Source organism: Buteo buteo, chromosome 22 (genome assembly GCF_964188355.1).
Source record: "Buteo buteo chromosome 22, bButBut1.hap1.1, whole genome shotgun sequence".
Taxonomy (NCBI): domain Eukaryota; kingdom Metazoa; phylum Chordata; class Aves; order Accipitriformes; family Accipitridae; genus Buteo; species Buteo buteo.
Genome location: NC_134192.1, coordinates 22,092,197 through 22,116,222, shown reverse-complemented (window position 1 = coordinate 22,116,222; position 24,026 = coordinate 22,092,197). Strand labels below are relative to the sequence as shown.

The 24,026-nt window shown below is 37.5% G+C and overlaps 1 protein-coding gene across 5 annotated transcripts in view; it reads left to right on the top strand.

The window, feature by feature from the left end:
* DACH2 (dachshund family transcription factor 2) overlaps nt 1–24,026 on the top strand; it is a 313,627-nt gene that overhangs the window by 246,696 nt on the left and 42,905 nt on the right. For all 5 annotated transcript variants that reach the window (XM_075053842.1, XM_075053841.1, XM_075053843.1 and 2 more), the window contains 2 exons: nt 8,935–9,070; nt 10,939–11,019. In XM_075053842.1, coding sequence (XP_074909943.1) covers nt 8,935–9,070; nt 10,939–11,019 — 217 coding nt within the window. The remainder of the gene's footprint in view (nt 1–8,934; nt 9,071–10,938; nt 11,020–24,026) is intronic.

The window sequence follows — 24,026 nt, the reverse complement described above, 5'->3', positions numbered from 1 at the left end:
TAGCAGTACCCGCTAGCAGTGCTATAGCTACGGTTCTGACAGTGCCCCTGTAATAAATGCAGTCTTTAAGGCATTTACTGCGCATCTGAAAGAGTTTGCTCTGTTTGGAACTTGGCTCAAATGGTTCTGAATAATCTGTATAATTGAGGGTCTCATGGCAAAAACAGAATTTGACAGCAACACTGACTTCACCACCCTCTCTCTTCCTCTTGCATCTATTCTGCAATCCAGTTACTGGCCTAGGTTTAATATGCTTTGCCAGCCTGGTCTTGAGGACCAGTCTGGGGTGGAACTTAGCTGAAGTACACTTGAATCGTGGTTTAGGCTAGAAATAGTAGTGAATAAAAGTAGTGGTTTGCTGTCATCCAGTAATTTTGTTCCTGAAACTCAGAAAAATCTACTCAGTGATGATATTTTCAGATCTTCAGAAGCAAAGTTTGGATGGGCCCTTTATACAAAAGAGAAAGGATTTTTCACTGAAGTTTGTAGAACAACTCGACTCCAGAGAGCAATAACTACGTAATGTTAAGAGTTTTATTTTACAGTGGACCTATAATGAATATGACTAATTATGTAACGAATATGACTATTAATATGCATTCACAGCATATTATACAGTTTCTCATAAAGGAGCTGTTAAGATCTATGCTGAGAACACAAATTGAATAGAATGCTGAAAGCACACCTAAATCTTAACAGATCATTTAAATTAAATTGGGTCCAAAGGAGTTGAGGCCTCACATGAAGAGGTGTCACAGCAAAAATGGGAATAGCTCGTCTGTTCATTGACAGTACTTCTGAACCTCGGAATCGGACCGTGCCCATACAGCAGTTCTGTCCACAGTGGAATGAGCCCTCAAGTTGCAGATCCTCAGGCTACGTACAATAAAGGCATCAGGTAGTGTCATCAAGCCTAAAGTCTCATTTATACAGATTAAGCCAGAAGGGGCTTATATGACTAAAAAAACATATTAGCTTGCACAATTGCAGCCAAAAGGCAGGAGGGGGTAGGAGGGGATGTTTGGCGTTAGGAAAGTATAAGGAGGACTGGCAAGAGCTGAGTTTCTGGTGCCGTGACTGTGTGAGTCTTTGTATATTCACTGAAAGGCCACTTTCCCAGACGTCCTTTGGAAGAGGTTGTTGGGAGATACTGTCCATAGGCTGAGCTTGAGATTGTGGGAACCGAATCCAAACCAGGGGCCTTAAGGTGCTCCCTTTTGTGTTAGATATCAAAGGAGTACTGGTAGTCAAGTAATGAGGCAAAATTTTATCCCAGAGATTTGAGAGGCTCTTTTACCCTTCTCTCCCAGTTTTTCCTTGCTTCTTGTTCTCTTCACCCCACATGTTTTGCACTGTCCTTGCTCCTCTTCCTCATGTCTCACCCTTCGTCCTCCATCTCTCTTCATTGTTCTCTCTCCCTTTCCTTCTGGCTCTCTAACAACCTCTTCTGAGCCACTGAGAGATGTGCTTCTCCTGAGTAGGAGTATTTCTGCAAATTGGTTTCCTGCTGCCCATTTTTCTTCTATCGTCATTCCCTCATGCTTGCTGTATTCCTACTTATTCTTTTTTCTCTTATTCTTTCTGCTCTTGTCCAGGTCCCAATAAGGAATAAATGGCACATTTTTTGAATGCAGCTGGAAAACCCAGAGAAAAGAAGTTTAAATGGACTAGAAATGCTTTGCTTCAAAAAAAACCTCAAAATAAAGCATTTTTATTTTTGTATTTGAAATCATCTTTCTTTCAGAATTTCACCCCAATGTACTTTAGAAACAAACCAAAACCCACCCACTTCCCATCCACCCCACCACCCCCAGACACCCCACACCCCCAAAAAACGGGGACATTTTGGGTGAAATGCAGTGTTTTGTTTTGGTAGGGAAATTGAAATCTTGTACTTCACATCAACTCTACACAATTTCTGTCTGAATATTTTGGTCTACTGATAAAGAGAACAAAGCATTATTTGTACAGTGTGATCTAGACATGCAGTAGAGATTTTTGAGTCTCCTTTTCTTTGTGTTCGTTCATCTCCTTATTTCATGGGATTGTTAAAGCATTTGTAAAGGATGTATATGACATGATTTTAAATTCCCTAAAGAGAATACAGATGGGCTGTGTAATTATTGCTGAGAGGTGCTATTTTCTGTGTGCTGTACAACTCATATTCATAATATTTACCTGACAGCCAGAAAAATGTGGCCATTTCAGAATACTCTGAAACAATCCTTCTCAGTATAAAAACATTTCTCGTTACAGAATTTATAACATTTAATTTCGTAGCTCTCTGTGCATTCAATTCATTCTGAAATGTTTCCAGATTATTACAAGATTTATAAAATAAAACATCCATAAAATTTGTGTTATTTTTCTCATTATTAGATTTATTCTGTCCCGTTTCATAGCATGTGTTTATTGCTGACAGCTTATTGCTGAAATGGGTACTAGAATATGTTGGGGGAGTGACACGTGAGACAAGAGTAGTTTAAGTTTGTTTCTTATAAGGCTAATTTTTGTGGCTGTATCTGTAGCAAAGGAGAAGTGAGTGTGCAGTTTTGTGCGGTTTTGTATCTTTTTATTCACTGATACAGAAAAACTACTACATGGGGAGATGTTCAGGTCCTTGCAAATTGCATTAAATAGCCTTCTTACCTCTCCTGCTTTGAAGGCAGGCATATCCCTCTCCCTGCAATGCCAAGAATGCCTTGCTTGTTAACACCGAGACACCTAGTTGCTAGGTTAAAGAATAAGCAATGAATACTTATTTTAAACTTGCAAGTGGAAAAAAATACAGTAAGAAGCAAGTACATCTCTTTTTTGCAAAGCTTGCAAGGGAATATTGTTAGGCCAAGCACATACTAGCTTTTAGTTCTGGCTCAGATCTTTTTAGTATTGGCTTAGTCATTTGCATTTGTACTTAATAACTAATACAGTATAAAGTAGGTTAGATAGAGCATTATCATCATTAGTCCTGGGAGTGCCTTTCTTTCATTCAGTAGCAGCACTGGGTGAAACAATTCATAGGAGGGGTACAAGTAGAAAGTTTCCATTGCAAGATCCTTTCCAATTTTAGTCAATATTATACTTCCAGATTCAAAGTAAAATGTAAAGGTAGAATCTTAATATATGAGTGAAGGTTGCCATAGTTTTCACAGTGATTGTCAATTTAAGAAATGGTGAAGAAGGAAGCTCTTGTTTGGCTGTTTACCAATACCATCTGATTAGCTGCGGTTTTCTGTTTGGCTGAGCAGCTGGCAATTAATGAATTGATAGGAAGTAGTCACAAGGTAATGGAATTAGCAAGTGAACATCTGGTATTAAAAATCACTAAATGTAGAAGAGTTTTTATGATTTCTTAAATTTGGTGGGAAAATAATTGCCAGCTGACTACAACTGAAACAACTATATGTACACGGTGAAAAAAATTGCATTTTAAATGGCAAAGTGCATATTTTAAGTGAATGACTTCCCGATACACTGCAAAAGATGAATGGGATCCAGCTGGCTTTCAGACATACAGATCCTATCTTAGTTTTAGACCAGCTGTTTACCTTGTTCATCTCCAGTTCTTACAGCAATTGGAGATACTACAAGTAGCTCAGAAGACCAACAAGTCATCCGTACTCTTTGCGTGTACCCATTTCCAGACTGAGATGATTCAAAATACAAACCTAACCACTGTTCTCTTGCCCAGAAACAGTAACTCTAATCATTGTATTTCTTGTCGGCCATTGTCCAGCATAATTTCGGATTTAGCACAGCTCCTGCTTGCTGTCTCAGGATTATTCTTTTTCTTTGAGAAGTCTGTCAATTATGTATTACTTTTCTCAATAGTGCATTAGCTTTAGAACACTATTTAAAATGTACTTGTTATTAGAATTCAATTAGTATTACTATCAACTAAGGTCAGTTGGAAAGAAATATGTGTCTTAGTATATTAACTAAAGAAAAACATGGTTAGCAATTCAATTCTTTGCTAACTGAAATTGTATTTTCTTATTCTTCTCTCTTTATTGAGGGTGGAATTCAGCCGGGGAGATAGGAGCAGCGATATCACAGGCATGAAATTGTGGTGGTTTTGGATAGGAGGTGAGGAGGTCTGCAGCCAGTCTATTGACTGACTTCTCCTGGCTTCACGGACCACTCCAGAAAAACGAGATGCTGGTTTCTAGTTTTTTTTTTAACTGTGTAGTGCATTTTGAGAATCTGGATAGTGATTTGTTAAGCACTGGGAGATTGAGGTGTGGCACAATAAACATTCCAGTGGGGAACTAGTGTGCAAATTAACATTGGAAAATTTATTCTGCCAGAGCTTATGAACTCTGTTTTTCCAACACGGTCATCGGCTCTGAATCTTTCTTACAAATGTTGAAAACTCTAGTCTAGATCTAAAGACGGCAGAATCCCCATTTTTCCTTCCTCTTGGTTTCATTAGTGAGATCTGGTGAATTCCAGCTCTCCTGCTATTGTGAAGCCCCGTAGAGTACAGAAGCAGCACCTCAATTAAATACGAAATATCAAGATAAATGTCTGAATAAAATATCCAGGACTCGGACAAACTTCCAAAACCTGCTTGTCAGCAGTGAAATGCCATTAAATCCTCTAGGAACTCATTAATAGATTAACATTTGGAAGAGTAATTACAGCTAGATTAGAACTAAGAATAAAGAAAAATAAAGGAAAATCCAACAGCATCATTTCTCCAACTCTTGACACAAAATGAAGATCAATACTATAAAAAAAAAATCAGAGGTAAGGAATTAAGGTCAAGATGATTATGTCAAAAATAGATAAGCTGTTCATATATATTTCAAATAAAACCAGTATGGATGCAACTGTTATGTAGTGTTTCATATTATTTCTATGGAATACTACCTCACAGGGGATAGAAGAGGGATATTGAGGTGAAATCAAGGATGTATCTGGAAATTGGATGAGTTGATGACTTCAGTGCCGATAACCTAAATCAAAACTAAAATTAACAATGTCAAGCTTCGTAGCTACATTTTCTGAGCCCAAGCAAGACACTGGTCTTTAGTGAGACAGAAATATATTACCCTTCAAAAGGATTAAATACGGCAAAAGTCTTTTTTGAGAATTTATGTTACAGCTCTGTAAAGGGAAGAGAAAAGATAAGATAAAGTAGGTACTATAGTTAGATAAATAGATGAGATCTTGAGAAATGTTTTCATTTTTCACAAGATTCTCACAATCTGTAAATTTTATATATACAATTCATTGCATTATAACCTAGAATATGAAACTCGCAAATTTATGAAATAGGAAGAAATACAAATGGAGAAAATACGACTTTATTTAGAAATGCTTCTCTATTACTGTGAGTGTACCTACTGTAGAACCAGGCTGCACAGCAGTGTGCCGGTGGGAACTGAGCTGTTTTCAAGAGGAAAAAAAAATAAAATATATGAAAAGTAACAAGGTTGTAAAATACATGGATGACAAATAAAATTAAGTCATCAATGTGTAAAAAAAATGTTAAGGCTTTAGATTTGCAATTTTCCTATTTAAATGCCCTCATTGATTTGTTACAAATACTGTTAACCCTGTGTTTGGAAAATGGTGAGGACATTATCACTTGTGTTCTCATTTGTAATAAAATAGATTAACTTGCTGTGAAATTTTAACTAGGCTGAGACACAACAGTAGCTACCTAATGAACCAGAGCACATTGCTGTTAAGTAGCTAAATAGATGCATACTGATTACAGGACTGAAAAATGGATCTGTTTACTTGCAAAAAAAGTCTGTTCATGGTGTTATTCATTATAGTAGGGGAAATTCAGCATTACATTTCCACACAAACATTTAGAAATAGACAATTTTTCAATCCATATGTAGTCTTACATGATGATGCTCTATCCCCATTTGTAGCACATATGATACAGAAAAAAATGCAGCTCCTTTGCTGCTTATAGGGGAAAGTGTATCTTCCCTGTATATGTAAAATTTTGTAAACACTAAGACATTAGATGACATAATCACCTAATTCTCTTAGGAAGTGATTCACTGCGTGATTAAGAATGACATTATTATTTGACACTTTTATTTCTGCCTGAACATTTCAAACCAAGACCCTGAGTTTGAAGACAAATTACTTGAAGCAGAGATTATTTTATAGCAAGAGACAATGGGAAATGCAGTTACCAGAAGGAGCTGGAATACTTTGCTTTTCCAAATCATCAGCTTTTGAATTACTCGGATAACTCCCATTTAAGATGACATATATGGCTGTTTGTGTGATATCTAAGTGTTAATTCATAGTCATATTTGTTCATAGTTTTTTTTGCAGAACAGTTGGCATGTCCTCTCCTTGGCTATTCATTTTCATGGTTGTAATAGACAATGAAATTTGCTTAAACTATGTACTCTTCTGTAAAAGTAATCATTTCAAAATGATATCTTAATTGTAAATTGAGTACTCTTTGTGGTAAAAAGAGAAGAAATAGTGCCAAAGAGGACTGTTAAAACTGAAATCCATGCAAATAAAATTACAGTCAGAGTTGTAGCCTGTTAGCAGAAACCTATTTGGAACCCATTATTTACACAAAGGTAAAAGATACATAGTATTTATAAGCTCAGGATTGCATGTATATGATTCATCATTTATTTAGGAGAATACTTCTTGGGGTAAGAATGTGACTTCTTTTAAAAGTAAATTAATAAGCAACCCATCCACAGGGTAAGTCATGACTCTCTATTACTCTTCTGCTCATCTCAGCAACCTCTAAAACCACTCTGAAGATTGAGAAGAAAACACAGGAGACTTTAAGATCAGTGATTTTGACTTTTTTTCACCCAGAATTTGAAAATTTGTTTGTTTAAAGCCATTCAGTTTTCAAATTTTTAAGAACTTATGACTCAGCATAATAACATTCGTATCTTAAAATTTAATAAACATTTTTAGTTAGCAGTCAAAAATACTGCAATTAAAAGTCTCCATTTAAGATTTATTAGTTATTGTATGTTCATTAAATAACAGATAATTAGTGGAAACAGATCCATTGAGGACTAACAGCTATGTAATAGATACACATCTGTTACATGATTTTGAGGCTCAGTTGTTATTTAATGTACAATAACTATCCTATTAAAAACACATTCAAAGCTACGTTCTCAGCTGGTGTGATTGGAATAGGCAAATGCTACCCCTTGCTATTAGGAAGATCCAATCTCACATTCCCATTGCATCATTCTCAACTGTATCTGTAAATAGGAAGATGAGTGTGGTTTAGAGAGATGGTTTTAATGGGTAACAGAATATTCTTAAAATGTCACTTACTGCCAGTGCTATTAATGAATTGCCTCAATAGGTTATGAACAGAAGCTATTATGCTAGCTATTGATCATGGAAAAACTATTAGAATCTACCATCCTCTTCCTAAAGTTATATTACTCATTTAGGATACCGTATAGGAAAAACTGTATAAGAAGTTAAGATGCTATTGAGTTTATTTTCAAAAGCACATGGTAAATTGCCACCAAGTAGCCAGACTGCATACTCCTAATGAAAAATCATTGCAAATAGGTTAGAAAGGCAGAAAAATTGCAAATTTCCTTTGAGACAACTTTTCCAGATTACACTGTAATTGTGATTTTTAATGAGGTGGGGGCAAGAGGATTGCCCTTTTTAAAAAACAGAAAGTAGTATTTCAGTTCTGAGTTTCTCCAGGGAACAACTGATTGCCAGGGATGAGGGCAGCTCCAAAGATGCAGTTTCTGGAATTCTGTAAGTTCAAGCATCTCCTTGTTAGTGTCTCTCCATTGGATCTACACTTTAAAGGACTTGTAATAAAGGATTGAAAACACAGAAGGGATTTTAAGATAAGAATATCTAGAGTATCTCAGGCCATGATCTTTCCCTTTTAGAAGATTCTTATTTTTTGTTGGTCTTGGCAACAGGAATGAAGAGTACTGGAATTGTGAATTGAATTCAGAAAAATTATACATGTGGAATCACTGGGTTGGAAGGGATCTCAAGTGGTCATATAATCTCTTGCCTTCCTCAAGACAGGATGAATTATTACTTATGCCACGCTTGTCTAGCCTGTTCTTAAAAGATTTTTACTGATGAAAATTCCACGGCATCTTCAGGCAGTCTGCAAGTATAGATACACAGAGCTGCATAATTTCATTTTGCTAAATTTTTATAATTTCTTATCTTTTTTTTCTCCTTATGTATAAAGTACTATGTATATTTAAATGAGAGGTTAATATCAAAGTTTTGTGTACAAATGTACACATAAGAATTTGCAAGCACATTCTTGCTTTTGTTAGCCACTGGTGCTTTTCATGCAAAAGTGAGGTTCTTAACAGTTCCACAGATTGTCTGAGTACTACCCTGAGAAGATATTGATGTCATTTACTCAGGTACAGATTCTAGTGGGTTTACAGATTTGACTGCATTTAGTGACAGTTTAGTCCTAATCTAAATTGTTTATTTGAAATGTGACTCATATATGTCAATTTTACTATCTGTAGATTAAAAGGAGTTTGTGAAAACAACAGGAAAGAACATTCTTTATGTTCCTATGTGTGGAAAAGTTAGCAAATAAAAAGTTACCACATTCTTAATGTTCCTATGTGTGGAAAAGTTAGCAAATAAGAAGTTACCACATTCTTTATGTTCCTATGTGTGGAAAAGCTAGAAAATAAAAAGTTACCAAGAAAAAATAAAAGGTGGCAAATGCTATGTCATGATACAGAGGATGAAAAGCTGTGCCCAGATACATTGCATGTAGAAGGCTATACTCTTTTTGGCTATTGAAGACAATACTGCTTTTTCGATGTAAATTCTGTTCACTATTTATCTCAGAAGGACCATTTGCTATTGCTGTTTTAGCCAACTTCATTTTTTCATTGAACTGCAGTGAAGTTCATGAATCAAATTGCACAGACCTTGTTTTATTTCTATTTCAAGGAAAGGATTCAAGACAGCCCTTCTCCAGCTCCATCTCTAGAAGACAGTCAGCGGCCTGGGAGCCACGCTTCCTCCCATCAGAGCAGCAGCGTGTCCAGCTCGCCGTCCCAGTTGGACAACACACCAGACAGAATTGGTTAGTGCTCTGCAGCCTCACACCCCTTCGCAGTTACTGACCTCAAGAATTTTAGAAGTTTGAGGCAAATATTTCTTTGCTGGGAAACTCAGGAAAGCACTCACTTGCTAAAAAAACCCAGAAAATTAATCACTATAGTTTGTTTTATTGGGTTCATCACTATGCAGAGCCCAGCCCCTCAGATTCATTCTATGCCAGTATCCACACATGCACAGGAGCTATCGCCCCTTCTCTGGTATGACCAACTTCTCCTGCATGCTGGAGTAAGAAAGTGCCTTTGAAGGCACCTGGAATTGAAAAATAGCAAGTTATGTTTTTCTTCACATGTGTGTCAGAAAAGTCACAGATTCTGTGATGGTTTTTCTGTTCCAAAAACCTTCTCATGCCCACACATTCCCTCATCACCATGAGGCTGAGGACTTTCTGATTTTTTTTTTGGTCTCTCCACCACAGTTTTCTCAGCCTGTGCATTATTGATCTTGTGTTTAAAATGCTAATTCAGTCTAGAGGAAGTTTAGGTCCTATTCTTGATGCTTCCAAGAGGGATCTAGGGCAAGTCAATTAACATCTCTTCACGTCAGTGTATGTCAACACTGTTGTCTTCACAGTGACTGGAGCCCATGCAGGCTGAGCTAGATTTAAACTACAAAAACAGTGCAGTCCATGTAAGTCAGTGTAGACTTCACTCCCATCAAACAACTACTCAGCTGCTTGCTGGGATTTTGCCGTTTTGACTGGTCCATGCAGCAGCACCATGGCACTACATAGCACAGTTGGCTCTACACAAACTAGTCAATAGAGCCTGAACTACTTTGCCTAAACATGTGCATACACAGGGCTGAGACCAGAAAGTAGATTCCCCTCAGCTTTTTAATATGTAAAACAGGGCTAGGAATACACAGGACAAGAAATGCAAATTCCTATAGCAACAGTGAAAAAGGGACTTTTGTCCTCACTGTAGCTTTTGAAAGCTACTGTAACTCGTTTTAGTAATAGTAGTAGCACACACTGCAAGCCTCTGGGCTCTAGAAATGGTGCTGAAAGTTTTTTTAAAGAAAACTAGGTTTTGTTTATGTTAAACCAAACATTTCTGTGTGTTGAAGTCTAATGCTTTCTGTTGTAAAGATATGTATATATACTTGGCATCTACATGAATATATATAGTTTTTACTTTTGCAATTAAAAAAAAAAAAAAAAAAGCTCTCCCTGTAATGCAGCAATGAAGTTTTTGACAAGTGTCCTCACTGGAGTAACTTTGTATTCTGTATTTGGTTAATTGCAGAGAAGGAGATGTTTTATCAAATAAGAACAAAGAAAATAGGCATCCTGAAATCATAAACTTAACACCTCTCACTGATCATGCAGATGTTAAGTAAAGAATTTCTTTCAACACCACAGTGCATTGTTTTTTTCGCTGTCATCTATCAATTTGGGTTACTATCTGTCAATCTGTATTTTTATTAAGCTTGCTGCTTTATAGATAATTACTAATACTTAAATCCTTAAATGTATTTTTCCCCAGAATGATTTCTCTGAAGTACTTTTCTAAGTAGTTAATTTGAACATTTCATAAGAAATCACATTCATCTCGGTAGTAATTTGGGTTCTAACTTGGTATCTTTGTTTAATCAACTTGAGCAAATTTGCTTTTGCTGCATATTTTACGTGGCTCTAAGTGCTGAACTGGGACAGTGAAATGGTTGATTATGGGCAACAAAAATGGTCAATTGCTTTAGAACTTATATAGTATAAATAAATGTTAAAATACCAAAATATTGACAAATAAGAAATATAATTTAATATTTTCCACTCTTCTGACATTTTTTTACTGACAGCGTTACATAGCTGTGCACTCTGATTTTTTTTAGCTATGCTGACCAACAGCAGGGAAGGAGAGCTCATTGATCAAGAAACTGGGACCAGCCTAAAAAAAATACAAAAGGAGAAAGGTAAAATTATGCACTGTTTTCCATCTCAGGCGTTTAATTACACTTATTATGTGTTTTATTCCTTTTTCTGGTATTCTGCATATGCAATGGCATTATATTATAAATTTAAGAGAGCTAAGTGCCTAATTGCAATGAATAATGTATCCAGTGAATTTACATGGCGTTCTTCTTAGGAAGTGTAAACAATCAGATCTTTGCTTCTCTCTGTTTATATAGTATGGGGCTAATACTTTACCAGTCTTTTGGCTCAATTATTTATGAAGTTCCTAGCAAATATTTGATTAGTCACATGGTATTGTTTCTTTGCCTCCAGGGGATGTGTGTGCAGACTACTCTAATGCTGGTACGTAGGTGAGGGAAATAAGCCATTTTTTGTGTCTAATAAAATCACATTACCTCACAAGTAAAGAGGCAGCAAGGGAAGAAGTGACGTTTGGCCGGTAGCGATTGTCCTGTAGGCAGGGAAGTGCCTCTTCTGCTCGGTTCTCCCTGCAGTGATTGCTGGGTACTGCAGCAAGTGAATACGTTGGTGTATGCAGGTAAGCCCTCGGGGAGGTGTTCTAGTGGCAGAGAGCGTGTGGCATCTGTGGCTGCACGTTGAGAAAGAAACCACCATTTTGTTTCCTTGCAAATATAACCAAAAAAATAAATCATACTAATAGGTGAGAGGTTTATTCTGGCAGTACGTACAGAAAGCGCCGTACAAAATGAGTGCTTGCGATAAAAGAAGATGGGATATAGTTAAAGAAATAAAAGAAAGCTGAAGGTAAGTGAATACTGGAAAAATACTGCAAAGCATATACTGAGGGAGGTATTAAGGTTTCAGAGTGAAAAAGACGTGAAGGAAAAGAAAGAGAAGGAAGCGAACAAAAGAGGGGACAACATAAGCTGAATGTGCTTAGAAGTCTGCTGTAAATATAAACATTTTATCATAAATGAAAACACAAACTGATTTATATTTCGACTGAGGTTATTTTAATGTATTTTCTGAGAGAACTAAAAAGACAGGTATAGTCAATTTTATGAGCTACTCAAAAGAGAATTTGGAGGCTCCATGTGCCCTGTGGTTCCAGAGTTACATAAAATTATTTGACCAGATTCATGATTTTGTATGATCAGCTCTATTCCTTAGACACCTGTGACTGATCCAGTCCTGGGTAGGAAGAGCCTGAAACTTTTTCCTTATATTTTGGATCTTCATACTCGACTCTCTCTCTTCTTGAAAGCAGAAGCTGCTGTTTTCTATTCACTGGTTTCTCTAGGCATTTAAGCACTTTCCTCATGAACCCCAAAAGAGCCCTTTTGTGCCATTCTGAGATAATTTTCTGTCTGGATCATCATGCTTAAATCCTTCCCTCTTGACTCCTGTTGGTATTTACGGACCAACACCAGAGGCTAAGGAGTTATTAACCATACCTTCATTCCTAAGATTAAAAAATTACTTTTCTATAGTGAATTACTTAGGCAGGTATTTAAATCTGAAAGTGCAGTTGGTTTTAATTTTTTTGAACTGTGCATGGTGTCTTGCCACATGTTTAGTCATTTTTCAGCAAAACAATTCCATATCCTTTGGGGTTCGAAGATGCAAATCATGTAGTTATTGGTAGTAGCAGTCCTGTCACTCAGGATGGATGAAGGAAGGTACAGTTTAAGAATCAGAAAAGACAATAATGAAATCCCCAAAAGCGTGAAAATAATTTAAACCCCACCACCTGTGAACCCAGTTCCCAGGCTCCTGTGATCATTGAACGTTCCTTGTAACATGTACGAAATCACAAAGATCTGAGGCTAACATTTTGTGTACCATAGTTCACCTTAAGATTAAAGTTGTATAGGTTTATTAGTTTCCTGGTCTACATTTTTGCATTGTATTATCTTCTTTAATTGATTACCTACTGGGAAATACGTCTTCGTACATGTGTTAACTTCTGCATGCACTTAGGGGATTTTTTTAGGTTGAACTTAGTGTTCGGAGATTCACCTGCATCAGAAAAAAGTGCTTGAAAATCATGAGATGTTTTAAATTATCATTTTAAAGGTAGAATAATGTTTCTGGTTTTCTACTTGGTCTGCACAGGTCAAGTTTTTCTCTGAAAACGTGAGAATGAGAAATTACTTCTTTTTTCAGGTAGATGTAATTTTCAAGTAGTCCCACGGGTCCAGAACCAAAACCTTTTGATGACATTATAGTGGGACAAATGCTGAAATTTTAAGGGCACCAACATTGTATATCCAACAATTCCAAGCTGATTTTGCATTTGGCAGTGTGGCAGACCTATCTTACAGTTCCTGTAGGAATATCTGTTTAATAGGATACAAGCACCCAATAATTGATGGACTGCACCACTAGGACAGAGTTGATACTCTGCTTCTAAAAATCCCCAACCTGTGTGTGGTGGGCCTTTCTGTCATGCCAGACAAGTCTTGTTCCTCCACAATGATTTGCCTCACTCCCATATAGATTCTTTGTTCCTGATAGTATTATTATTCTCTTGTGTATAATTATTTTGGGCTCTGGTGCACCTCAAATATGTTGAATGTTTTTCATAGTCAGATGTGGACAGTCACTGAAGAGCATGATCTGTGCTGGGTTGCTCAGCAAAAAATACATGTGTGATTTGTATACAGAACGAGCTTTGTTTTTCAAAACCTGCCATTACTTTTACTAAGGCAAAATATATTTACCACGGAAAAGATTTTCAAAGTTATTAAGAAAGAATGTAGTTAAAATAAAAGTATCAACATTTATTAAGTATGACAAGTAAGCGGTTTATACAACCGTGGCAAACATATGTTTTCACATCTGTTTTGAGTAATATCATCATGATTTTAAAAATGATTTATAGCTCTGCAGGCTGTAAAATGCCAGCTTTGCTGTAAGTTGGAAGTTTTCAAACAACAAAGAAATTATTGAAGGCATATATTGAACACAGTTTTGTGTTATACACCTTGATATAACTTTACAAATCTGAGCACTCTGTAACAATTAAGATAGCAACAAATGAAAATTACGTAACTAAAATTTAGTAGTAGTACTACTTATGTGAAATCTTAGCATAAAAAACAATAAAAGTTATTGTTATAATTATAGGCAAATATGGTGATATCCCTCAGGATACACAGTTTTTGTTTTCCATGTCCCATTTTAAGTGATCTCAGTACCAGACAAAAATGTGCCACTTTGTTCTCATCAAAGTAATTTCAAGGTAATTAGGGCTGAAGAGAATAGAGCTTAACAGTTTTTCTTTAAAAAACAGTTAATATGAGGTTGTTCCAGTTATGTTGAGCTGTTTGCATATGTTGGTGGGGCAGAATTTGCAGAATTAGTGGCGCGCTCAGTGCAGAGGGGTTAGAGCCCAGTTACAGACCATACCTTTAAGCCTTTTGAAGGAGAAATGCCATTAAATCTGAATTACTCCGCATTCTTTATCATCTTTTTAGGAAGAATGGTCAGGCTTAACATTAGAGGACAACACAGTCAAACATCTTTATAGGTCTGTGGTTGGGTGTTGGTTTTTTTTTTCATACAAAATACATTATTATATTTTTGTCAAATGTCTTTAACCATTATGGCGCACAAGCGTTTTGCCTGTGCATCCATGTCAGGGTGTGAGTGAAAACCATATGAAGAGTAATCTGTACTTTATTTTGAAATTGCTAGTGAAAGGAAACAAAGTTAGAAAATCCCCAACAGAACATAGCCCCAAATGTTTACAGAAACTTAAAACACATATTCTTCCTGATTGTGCTTACTTGCTATGTCTGGTTTTAGGCAGTTACGTTTTACCTGAACAATTGCTCACAGAAATTAAACTTTAAATTCATCTGCTTCAGTTATATATCCTGGAAAAAATCTCTATTGTATGAGAAAGGATTGGGTTTGACACAGCCCTGTATAGGCTTTACAGAAACCTCCATATGAATTCTGGCATTAGGAAGGTTAAACGAGGCAGAAAAGAATTTGGCCATGCCTTCCAGTTGGATTTAAATGCTGGTACAATTATTCTGTTTGACTGCATGACAAGAAATATTTCAAACTCCTCCTATAAAAGGCACTGGCCCAAGTCTTGCCACAGTGAAATCAATGGGAATGTTCGTGATGTCTTCACTGGGAACAGAGTTTGGCCAAAGCCTGATATTTTGGAAGTTTGCTCCCCAGCTGATACTGCTGGTTATTATTCCAGACGGGAATGGTGCACGCTCACGGGCTGCATGAGTGCTGTTCCTCCTCCTCCTCCTCCTCCTCCTGAGCCCTGGTGAGAGCCGGGCCCACACCGGCCACGTCCCTCTGCCCTGATTTCAGCGGCGTGCAGCAAGGATGGGTGGGCTCAGGGGGACCACGGCGGGCTTTGACCGGGCGTTCACGTGGGTGTTCGGGGCGCTGGAGCGGCACTCCACCCCAAGCGAACCAGAGTAAAATTCCATAGGAAAACTTCATAAATGACCAGTATCTTCGGATTTAACCATTGTTCAAGCAGTCTGAGTTGAAATAAAGGCCGTATTTGTTGAGAAAGGGATAGTGAGGAGCCTGGGGGGGCACAAGGAGTTGGGAGGGGACACAGCCGGGACAGCTGACGCCGACTGACCCAAGGGATATCCCATTCCGTATGACGTCATGCTCGGTATGTAGAGCTGGGGGAAGAAGAAGGAAGGGGGTTGTTTTGGAGTGATGGCATTTGTCTTCCAAGTAACCATTACACGTGCTGGAGCCCTGCTTTCCTGGAGATGGCTGAACACCTGCCTGCCCATGGGAAGTGGGGAATGAATTCCTTGGTTTGCTTTGCTTGTGCACGCAGCTTTTTCTTTACCTATTAAACTGTCTTTATCTCAGCCCACGAGTTTTTCTCGCTTGTACCCTTCTGATTCTCTCCCCCATCCCACTGTGAGGGAGGTGAGTGAGCGGCTGTGTGGTGCTTAGTTGCCAGCTGGGGTTAAACCACGACAGGGCTATGTCTCGTGTTTCCAGTAGACGGTAGTCTCCAAAACTGTGCATCTGGCAGCTATCCCTTTTCATTTTATTAAAGAACACCTTTCCCTTTATTACTTCAAGGAAATGGGAATTTTGCATCATTTCTGTCAGCTGAGTGAAATATTTTCAGATGGCCAGAGACTACGGTAATGAAAGAATAACTATATTTATTTATTGTATTTCATTAGCAGAAAAGAGGTTTTATGCTGTTTAAATTAATCATTGCCAAAGGACTGGGTTACTCAGGATGTGAGGGGAGGAGAACGAGCAGGTGCATAACACCTGAAACAGCAACAGGCCCCGGTGGTGGGGGGGGGGTCCTCCAGAGAGAGGACTTTTCTGACGATTAATCTGAAAGCATCCAGATGGAGAGTGCAAGGAATAAGAAAGAGAACTAAGAGTACGAAGCCGTACCATGCAGCGTGTATACAAGTGTACGCTAGGTGCCAACACTTCAAATATTCACCATGCTGTTTCTTTGACGTATCAATACTTGCATGTTAAAGATGTAATGAGAAAAAAGCAATTTTCTTCATGAATGTGCTCATGAATCTCCTCTTGAGATACATGAAAAACTCCCCAAATTATAAGTCAAGTCAAGTTCCTTTTGGTATCTAAGTGTGTATATTAGAGACCCAGGGGTTATTTCATAAGCAGTGGATGCAGTAATACATGGGTTTAAAGGTTGCAAGGGTGTCTTTTTCCAAAAACCTTAAGTGACATGCGCAGTACAAATGTTCACTGGAAAATTCAGAGATATTTTTACATTTTCTGTCTTCTGAGAATACTGAAAGATAACAAGCACAGTGCTCTATTCTGGGTAAAGGCTTTTTCCACAAGTTTTTTTTGTTGTTGTTAAATTTAACCTGTGAGTGAGCTGACAACTGTTAAAAGGGTGGCTTAAGAGTATATGTGATCTTTCGTCAGTCAATCAATCCAAAAACAGCCCCACCCCAAACTTATGCAACTAAGGCAAACTCGTTACTAACACTTAGATTCACAATATATGTAAATAGAAAGTCATGGTAAATCTTTAATTTTTGAAGTATCTGGACTCATAATCATTATGATTGTGTGTTTAACCATTGCTCAAACAATTATAAATACAAAGACAGTTATGCAAGAGATATTAATTAAGTATTCCAAGGTCACATCTTTTACATTAAGTTTATATTAGATCTTTATTTGCAGAATAAATTTTAAGAATGCATTTTTTCTGAAGAGTAAAATACCTGCTTCATGATTATCTTGGCAGATGAACCAAGACAGTTTGTTACATTGATATATAATTTATTAATATGTTTTATTTATTAGATTTCAGTGACTTTAATGTATTGCTGTCTAAATACTACAAATTACAAGTCTATATAAACATGCTGAAATAATGAAATTTTCTTTACTAAAAAGGCTTTGGACAAAATTTTTTAATAAGGTATTCATGTAAGTTCGTGGAATAAAATGGGTAAATAAGAACAAGATAAGACAGAAATAAGGTAGCTACTCTCCAAAGTCAGGTTGTCTTTTCAGAGTTTACCATTTCCACTTTTCCTCCAATACTGTGAATTGAGTCTTAGGTAGGTCCATCTTACTGAGCTATATCAGATTTGAAAGGCATAAAAAGGGGAGAAAAATTGCTGATTGGCACCCAGTGACCTAAGAAAGCTTTTGGATTAGGTCTGGGAATCTTTTCCTTAGAGTTAGCACTTGTATTAAAACTGACCCTTTGAATTCTCTGATTCGTAATACCTCTGATGCAAAGTCATTAACCTGAAAACTGCAGTTGATGACATTCTTAATGTCTATGAGTTATTTAATAAGTTTGCCTTCAGTCCTCATTACGAGCAGTAAGATCTGAAAAATATGCATCCTGAAAGGTTGCTGAATGGTTTTCTCATGTTACAGAAATCCTTGAGGTTGCTGGGAATGCGCTGACAGGGCTTCAGCTTCCCCCTGCCTGTGCTCCGAGCCAGCCGTAAGCACCAAACCTGCTCCTGAGAAATTGCGTTTGTGCCCAAGTGTGTAACCATGCATACATGTAGGGAAGGAACAGGTTTTTCTCTGTTTGAACTCATCCAGTAAGTCTTAGACTGTCACCGCTTGAAATTTTTGTTTGTACAGACAGTAGATGTTACTGAAAAAAAGACATGTCGTTTCTAGCAAGGACAACAACAAAGACTACCATCAAACACTTCTCCACTAGGAAGCTACTTAGATGCCAGCAGTTTTTGCTTTCAGAACAGGTGTGTGTTATATAAAAAGACAGTTTTGGCATATTTCATGCATTTGATTTAAACCAAAGTCAATGGATAAAAATTTAAATTAATAACAAAAATTATTAATTGGTGATTTTGAAAGTTTTGCAATATTTGTGTCTGAGGAAGACCTTCAGGAAATTCGTAGAAGCTGCACTTCATAAAATACAGGTTTCTTTTCTAGGGGTTACTAACAGTGAGCTACACTTCAGAGTTTGTCATGTTGCCCGTAGATGGATGTTACATATCACTGAAATACTGAGTGACACAATCATATCCACAGCCCTGGCTCCAGAACCTTTGTTTTGGTCAAGAACAGAGAGGACCAGAAATGCTCTTGGTTGTGACACCAATGTGTGCTCCTGCCGTCAAAGAGCAAATCCAGCCTTTATGGCATCAGTTGACTTTGCTTTTTATAACCTGATTTCTGAAGAAGAGGACAACTCAAGAGAGCACAGGTGCTTGCAAGGGGATGCTCTGCGCGTCCGTGCTCCTTGGGCCAGCAGCCTTAGGAAAGTGTGAGCTATGGGGAAGCCTTGGAGCATACCTAGCACAGGTGGATGGTATTTTGTGTGGCATTTTTACGTATTCAGGACTTTTTTCTAATTTGATCTTTTGAATATCTGAAGATCACTCTGTGGCATGTCTGCCTTCTGTGTAAAAGTCACAAGAGGTTTCTGGTGACGGGAAGGCTGAGGACAAAACCATACATTTATGTGCATCTCCAAAGTGTTTGTGTACATGCTGCATTAGAACAAATATTCCTGATAATAAAAAGTAACAAATCCTTAGTGGACATACCAAGTAGTGAACTAACTTTGGACTGGAAGTAGGTAAAGATAATCCTCTTGAAATAGATAGGTAGTCATGAAACCAGAATAAGTATGTTCTTCATTATATTTCAGACACTGCATTGAATTACATCAATAAAGTTACATGATATCTTGTTAGCAGAGCTGGTACAACCCATATACTGAACTTAGAAGCCACTGGGGCTGCAGAACTTAAGGAGGTCCAGACCACAGCCAGCTCAGGCTGTAATTTCAAGGAAATCAGATTTCACATTCGATTGTTGGGGCAGAGGGCACCACTACAGCACTTCTTACTGTGTTAGGTATTTGTTTATTATAGCCATATTTTTTTCTGGGGATGAACAGTTCTATTAGTAGCTTTTTCATATTATCAGCTGTGCTTTGGAAATTAAGCATTGCACCTGAAAGAGTGGGAGGCCACAATAGCGAGCAATCAATATAATTTCAACTATTTTAAAACAAGCGCTTTATTTTGAAGAAAAATGGCCCATTTTGAATTCTTCCCCTGAAACTCCCTGTAGTTTTGACCAAGTTCAGTATTAATGTTGTGATATTCTTTAATGTTTCTTATTAATACAGTAGCAGTAGATGCATGAGTGAGACTGTAAGAATCAGCAAGTGAATGAAATGCGTATTACGTGTGTTACGCAAAACCTTACTGTCCTCGCACAGAAAACCACACATACAGAGAAATATGTCTGGAAAACTTGTTGTTGTTGTTGTTCTAGTCTGTTTTCAAGTTTTTTATCATATTCATGTTATTATTCTATATATTCTCCATAAATGAATTTAGTGGGGAAAAAAATGTGCAGAATAATCAAGGAGTTGTCATGCTTCTAAGATGTCTCCCTGCTTTTCCTCTCAATTTACCTCAATCATAGGAGCAATTTATTTGCCCAAAGGGTAAACAAACCTTAAATGCCTGATTGTGAGATTATCATTATACAGTCATTATACAACCCAGTAAGTTGTGAAATAACAGAATGAGAATAACAAGGAGGACATAATCATTCTTACAGTGATGGTAACATTTTGTAAGTACCTATCCCAGCAAGCTGACCAGTGCTGGGAAGTGCCCACAAGAGGGGCTGGTGCCTGCTACCAGATGGGAGGCGAGTGCTTACATTTGCTGAAGATTTCCAGCTGTGAATATTCTTCTTGTAGTAGGTACTTAGGATTGATAAAAAGATGGAAGAGAGACACCTGTGCCTTGCTGTATTTGGGATACCCCAGTTGTTGGGGTACTCTGTGGGAAGTAACCTTCCTTCTCAAAACTCCTCAATTGGTAGCAGGAGATTGACTCTCCCCTCCTAAGTGAAGCCTCTTTCAGGCTGCTGTGTCTCCGCATTGCATCTAGCACACTATCTCCAGTTAAAGCTGTTCCACTTCATCTGAGTGATTAAATATTCACACGAGCAGGCTCCTTAACTAGGTCCCTTGGCCTGCTGTATTATCAGCTATACTGTTGAGCTGCTTTGTGTCTTTTCTCCCCTTCCCAAACTGCTTTACTAAATAATCCCAAACCAATCGTCTGATGGTTTGAAAACAGGACTCTTACCTGTCAAGTGACCACAGCATTTGGGGCTTATGAGACCATCGGCCAGGGAGTACTGTCATCCCTGGGCTCATGGTCTTTCTCAGATCCTTCAAATAGGACCCAAGGTAAGCTTCACAGCCAAAAATACATGTGGCCAGGGGGACCTTGGGCATAAATTTAGAGGGCTAAAGGCAGCTGTGAGATTGGCTGTTGGCTTTTTTAGTTATCTCATCAACACGTCTGTGCCCAGCATTTGGACACCAAGTGCCTTTGTAGCTTTAGCTTGAAGGATCAGACTTTTGAGAGTTTTTGAGGCATCACTCCTATTTCCATAATTGTGGTTCACCCGAATACCTGTGACAATCAGCCCCTAAGTAACTGAAAGTAGAAGTTGGACTCCTAAGTAATTTGGAAATGTTGTTCATTTGTGATGTATTTGTAATGCTTAATCTTGTTCATGACAACTGTTAAAAATACGTAGTTTTCCCAAAAGGTTCTATTGCACATACGCAGGCTCACTTATGCTGTAATCTTTTTAGCCATTAGAAGTCTGAAATTCAAGGTAAATAAGTACAAAGCTAGAAAGACAGTGATTATTCCAATACAGAATTCCCCAGGCATGCTTCTTTGGTCATGCTTGGCCTTTGCGTGTTGCTTTGGAAATAACAACTGACTTATTTTCTTCTTTTACTTTGTAGTCAGTGTGACAGTAGTTTCCAAAGCCGATTTTTCTTCTAGTTGACAGAATATGACAGGCTATAACAAGTAGTTTAATAAATGAAATTCTGCTTCCAGGTGTATTTTGAGGTGTTGTAATCTATAAAATATTGTATAGTTTTGAATCTGTCTATTTTATCCGTCACCTGGACTGCTGTGCAGTATTTTGATAGCTAGACTTGGCTTGCGTCAATTTGCTGACGTACCCATGGCTTATTCTTGTGAGTGTTGTCAGTGAGGGGATACATAACTGTAAAATTTTTAATGACAGTTCAGTGGAGTGCCTCTTCTGGTGTTGCAGAAGATGCTTTTTTGATGTAGAATATGTTGGAGGATGGAGCATCTCTGGTGAATGGCTGAGCTGGAGCAGAAAATGGAATGTGTGTGTACACGTGTCTATTCACAGAGCTCAGAAAATATGAATTGCTCAGAAAATAACATGTTCTTTACACATCTGTAACCTTTGGAGACATTTTAGATGCTGTCAATTAGAGATTGGCCTGTATTTATTATTGTTGCAGTTAGTTTCAAATACAGAGTAGATAATTTACTTTGATTTTACAAATGGAAGTAACGATAGAGAAATATAGAAACATAGAGATCATCACATTCAGAGCAGCCTCTTTAGCCTCTTCCATGGGTTATTCCAGCTCTCCCTTAAAAAATCTAGTAAAGGAAGAATAAAATTGAAGCATCTCTGATCAAAGATTTGACTCGTACCTTCATGATTCTGCAATCGGTAGAATAAAAGAAGGTGATCTGGCAAGTTCACATCTCAGCCTTCAGAGAAGCAGGTTCGTTGGTTGTGTCCGCAGTGCAGCACATACCCTAAAGAAACTACTGCTAGCAAAGGAACCGCAGTGGTGCAGCCCAGTTGTGCAGTGCTGCGGTGTTTGCCTGGAGGAATTAAGACATCAGAAATGGGGAATGCCTCAGTGGGAGCCTGATTGCTAGTATGGTAGTATGGCTAAACCGCTTGTAGCGTACAGACTATCTCGTGTCTTCTGTGGCGCTGCACTGTGTAATGTGGGAACATCCTGGCTGATAAGTAGCTGTGGCATAGATTTAGAATGTTTGCATCACTAAAATGAGACTGTTTATCTAAAAAGAAAGATTATAACAGAAGAAATCCAGAAGGCAAAATAATACATATTAAACCTTGTTTTCCAGGCTGTTTAATCAATTTATAGTAATATGTGAGTGAGCAGGAAGGTAGCAGCATCTGGTAGCAATAAATGTTTCCTTTCCTGAGTTACCAAATTAGCTATGGGAAGGTGATTAGAAATAAAATATAATGATTTCTGATAGAAATAGGTAACACTGCATGGGCTTTGAGATAAGAACTTGACAAATGTGTAAAATAAATGCAAAACTGGTTTTGAAAAGGGGGGGAGATAACCATTTTCTATGGTGTGTGCCAAGATTTGTGCATTTCAAATGTTAGCAGTTGGCTTCTTTTCAAAACTGATAAATAATGATGTTTGTTGTGGAAACAATTATCCTAAAAATAATTTAAAAGGATTATATCCCCTTTTTGTTTGCCTATAAAGACCACATTCAATTTATATATAGACAGAAAGAGCTCCACTTGCATCTATAAAACAGTTCTTAAATCATTCTAAATTATTGATGTGCACAAAGAACTCTTTCTGCTTTTGTTTGAAGTTTTATTTCTGCGGCGTTGTGCTTTCTAATTGTACTTTCAACTACTATGACATCTGTTATAGTTGTTTCAAAAACTTCCAATACTTTTCTTTTTTAATGATAGACAGTCTTTTCAAAGACAAACTGTCTTCATTTTGAGCAAGAAAAATAATTAGTTGAAAAAAGATCACTGATTTGGCCGGGGAACTCACCATTTTACTTTTTTTTTTTTTTTTACAAGTCGCTGTTTTATATGATTCCAGCACCTACTCAACAGAAAGCTGGCCAAGAAGAATTCATCTCTACAGCAACTCAGAAACCATAGAGCATCAGCATATGTCCTTTGCTTCCCCGAGGAAATCCAGGACTTTATTCTACCAAAAAGAGTACCAAGAAAGCACTTCACAAACTGATAGTCTCTATATGTCTAACAGATGGAAAAGTAAGCTAGTATTCCAAGCTGCTATGCCCAACAATATAGCAAAAAAGCTCTGCAACTGGAGATGAGATTAATCCTTAAAAGTCTGCTTAGAAATCCTTTTTAATATAACTAGTGATATGAATATGTGGTGCAGCAGTAAACTTAGTTCTAATGATCTATGACATAATTGCAATCTTATCTTTTGCATAAAAATACAGGAGACATTTCAAGTAACCTAGATTAGGAAAGCACAATGTAAAGACATTTCCTTGTCTTTTATTCAAAAGAGAGTATTTTTCCCCTTAAGGTAGAATAGGCTTTCAGCAGCTTTGAAAAATTTAAGTCCAGGACTCTGGTCCAGTTGCGGTACACTATAACTAACCTTTAAATTAGAAGTTGCCTAGAATTCATATAATAATTAATACAACGCTAGGGGGATTTAATTGACCACAAGATTAAACTATTAAGGAAAAAAATTTCATCCTAATTGAGAATTGAACCCTTACCCTTTATTCATTGAGTGTCTGCTCTGCCACTTGAGTCGTGAATTGGGGGTTAATTGACTGTCTAGAATCTCCCAAGGAGCAATTATTTCATATAATGGTGCTAACACATACTGTAGTAAGGCAATTTTTAATGGCATCCTTTTTTCCCC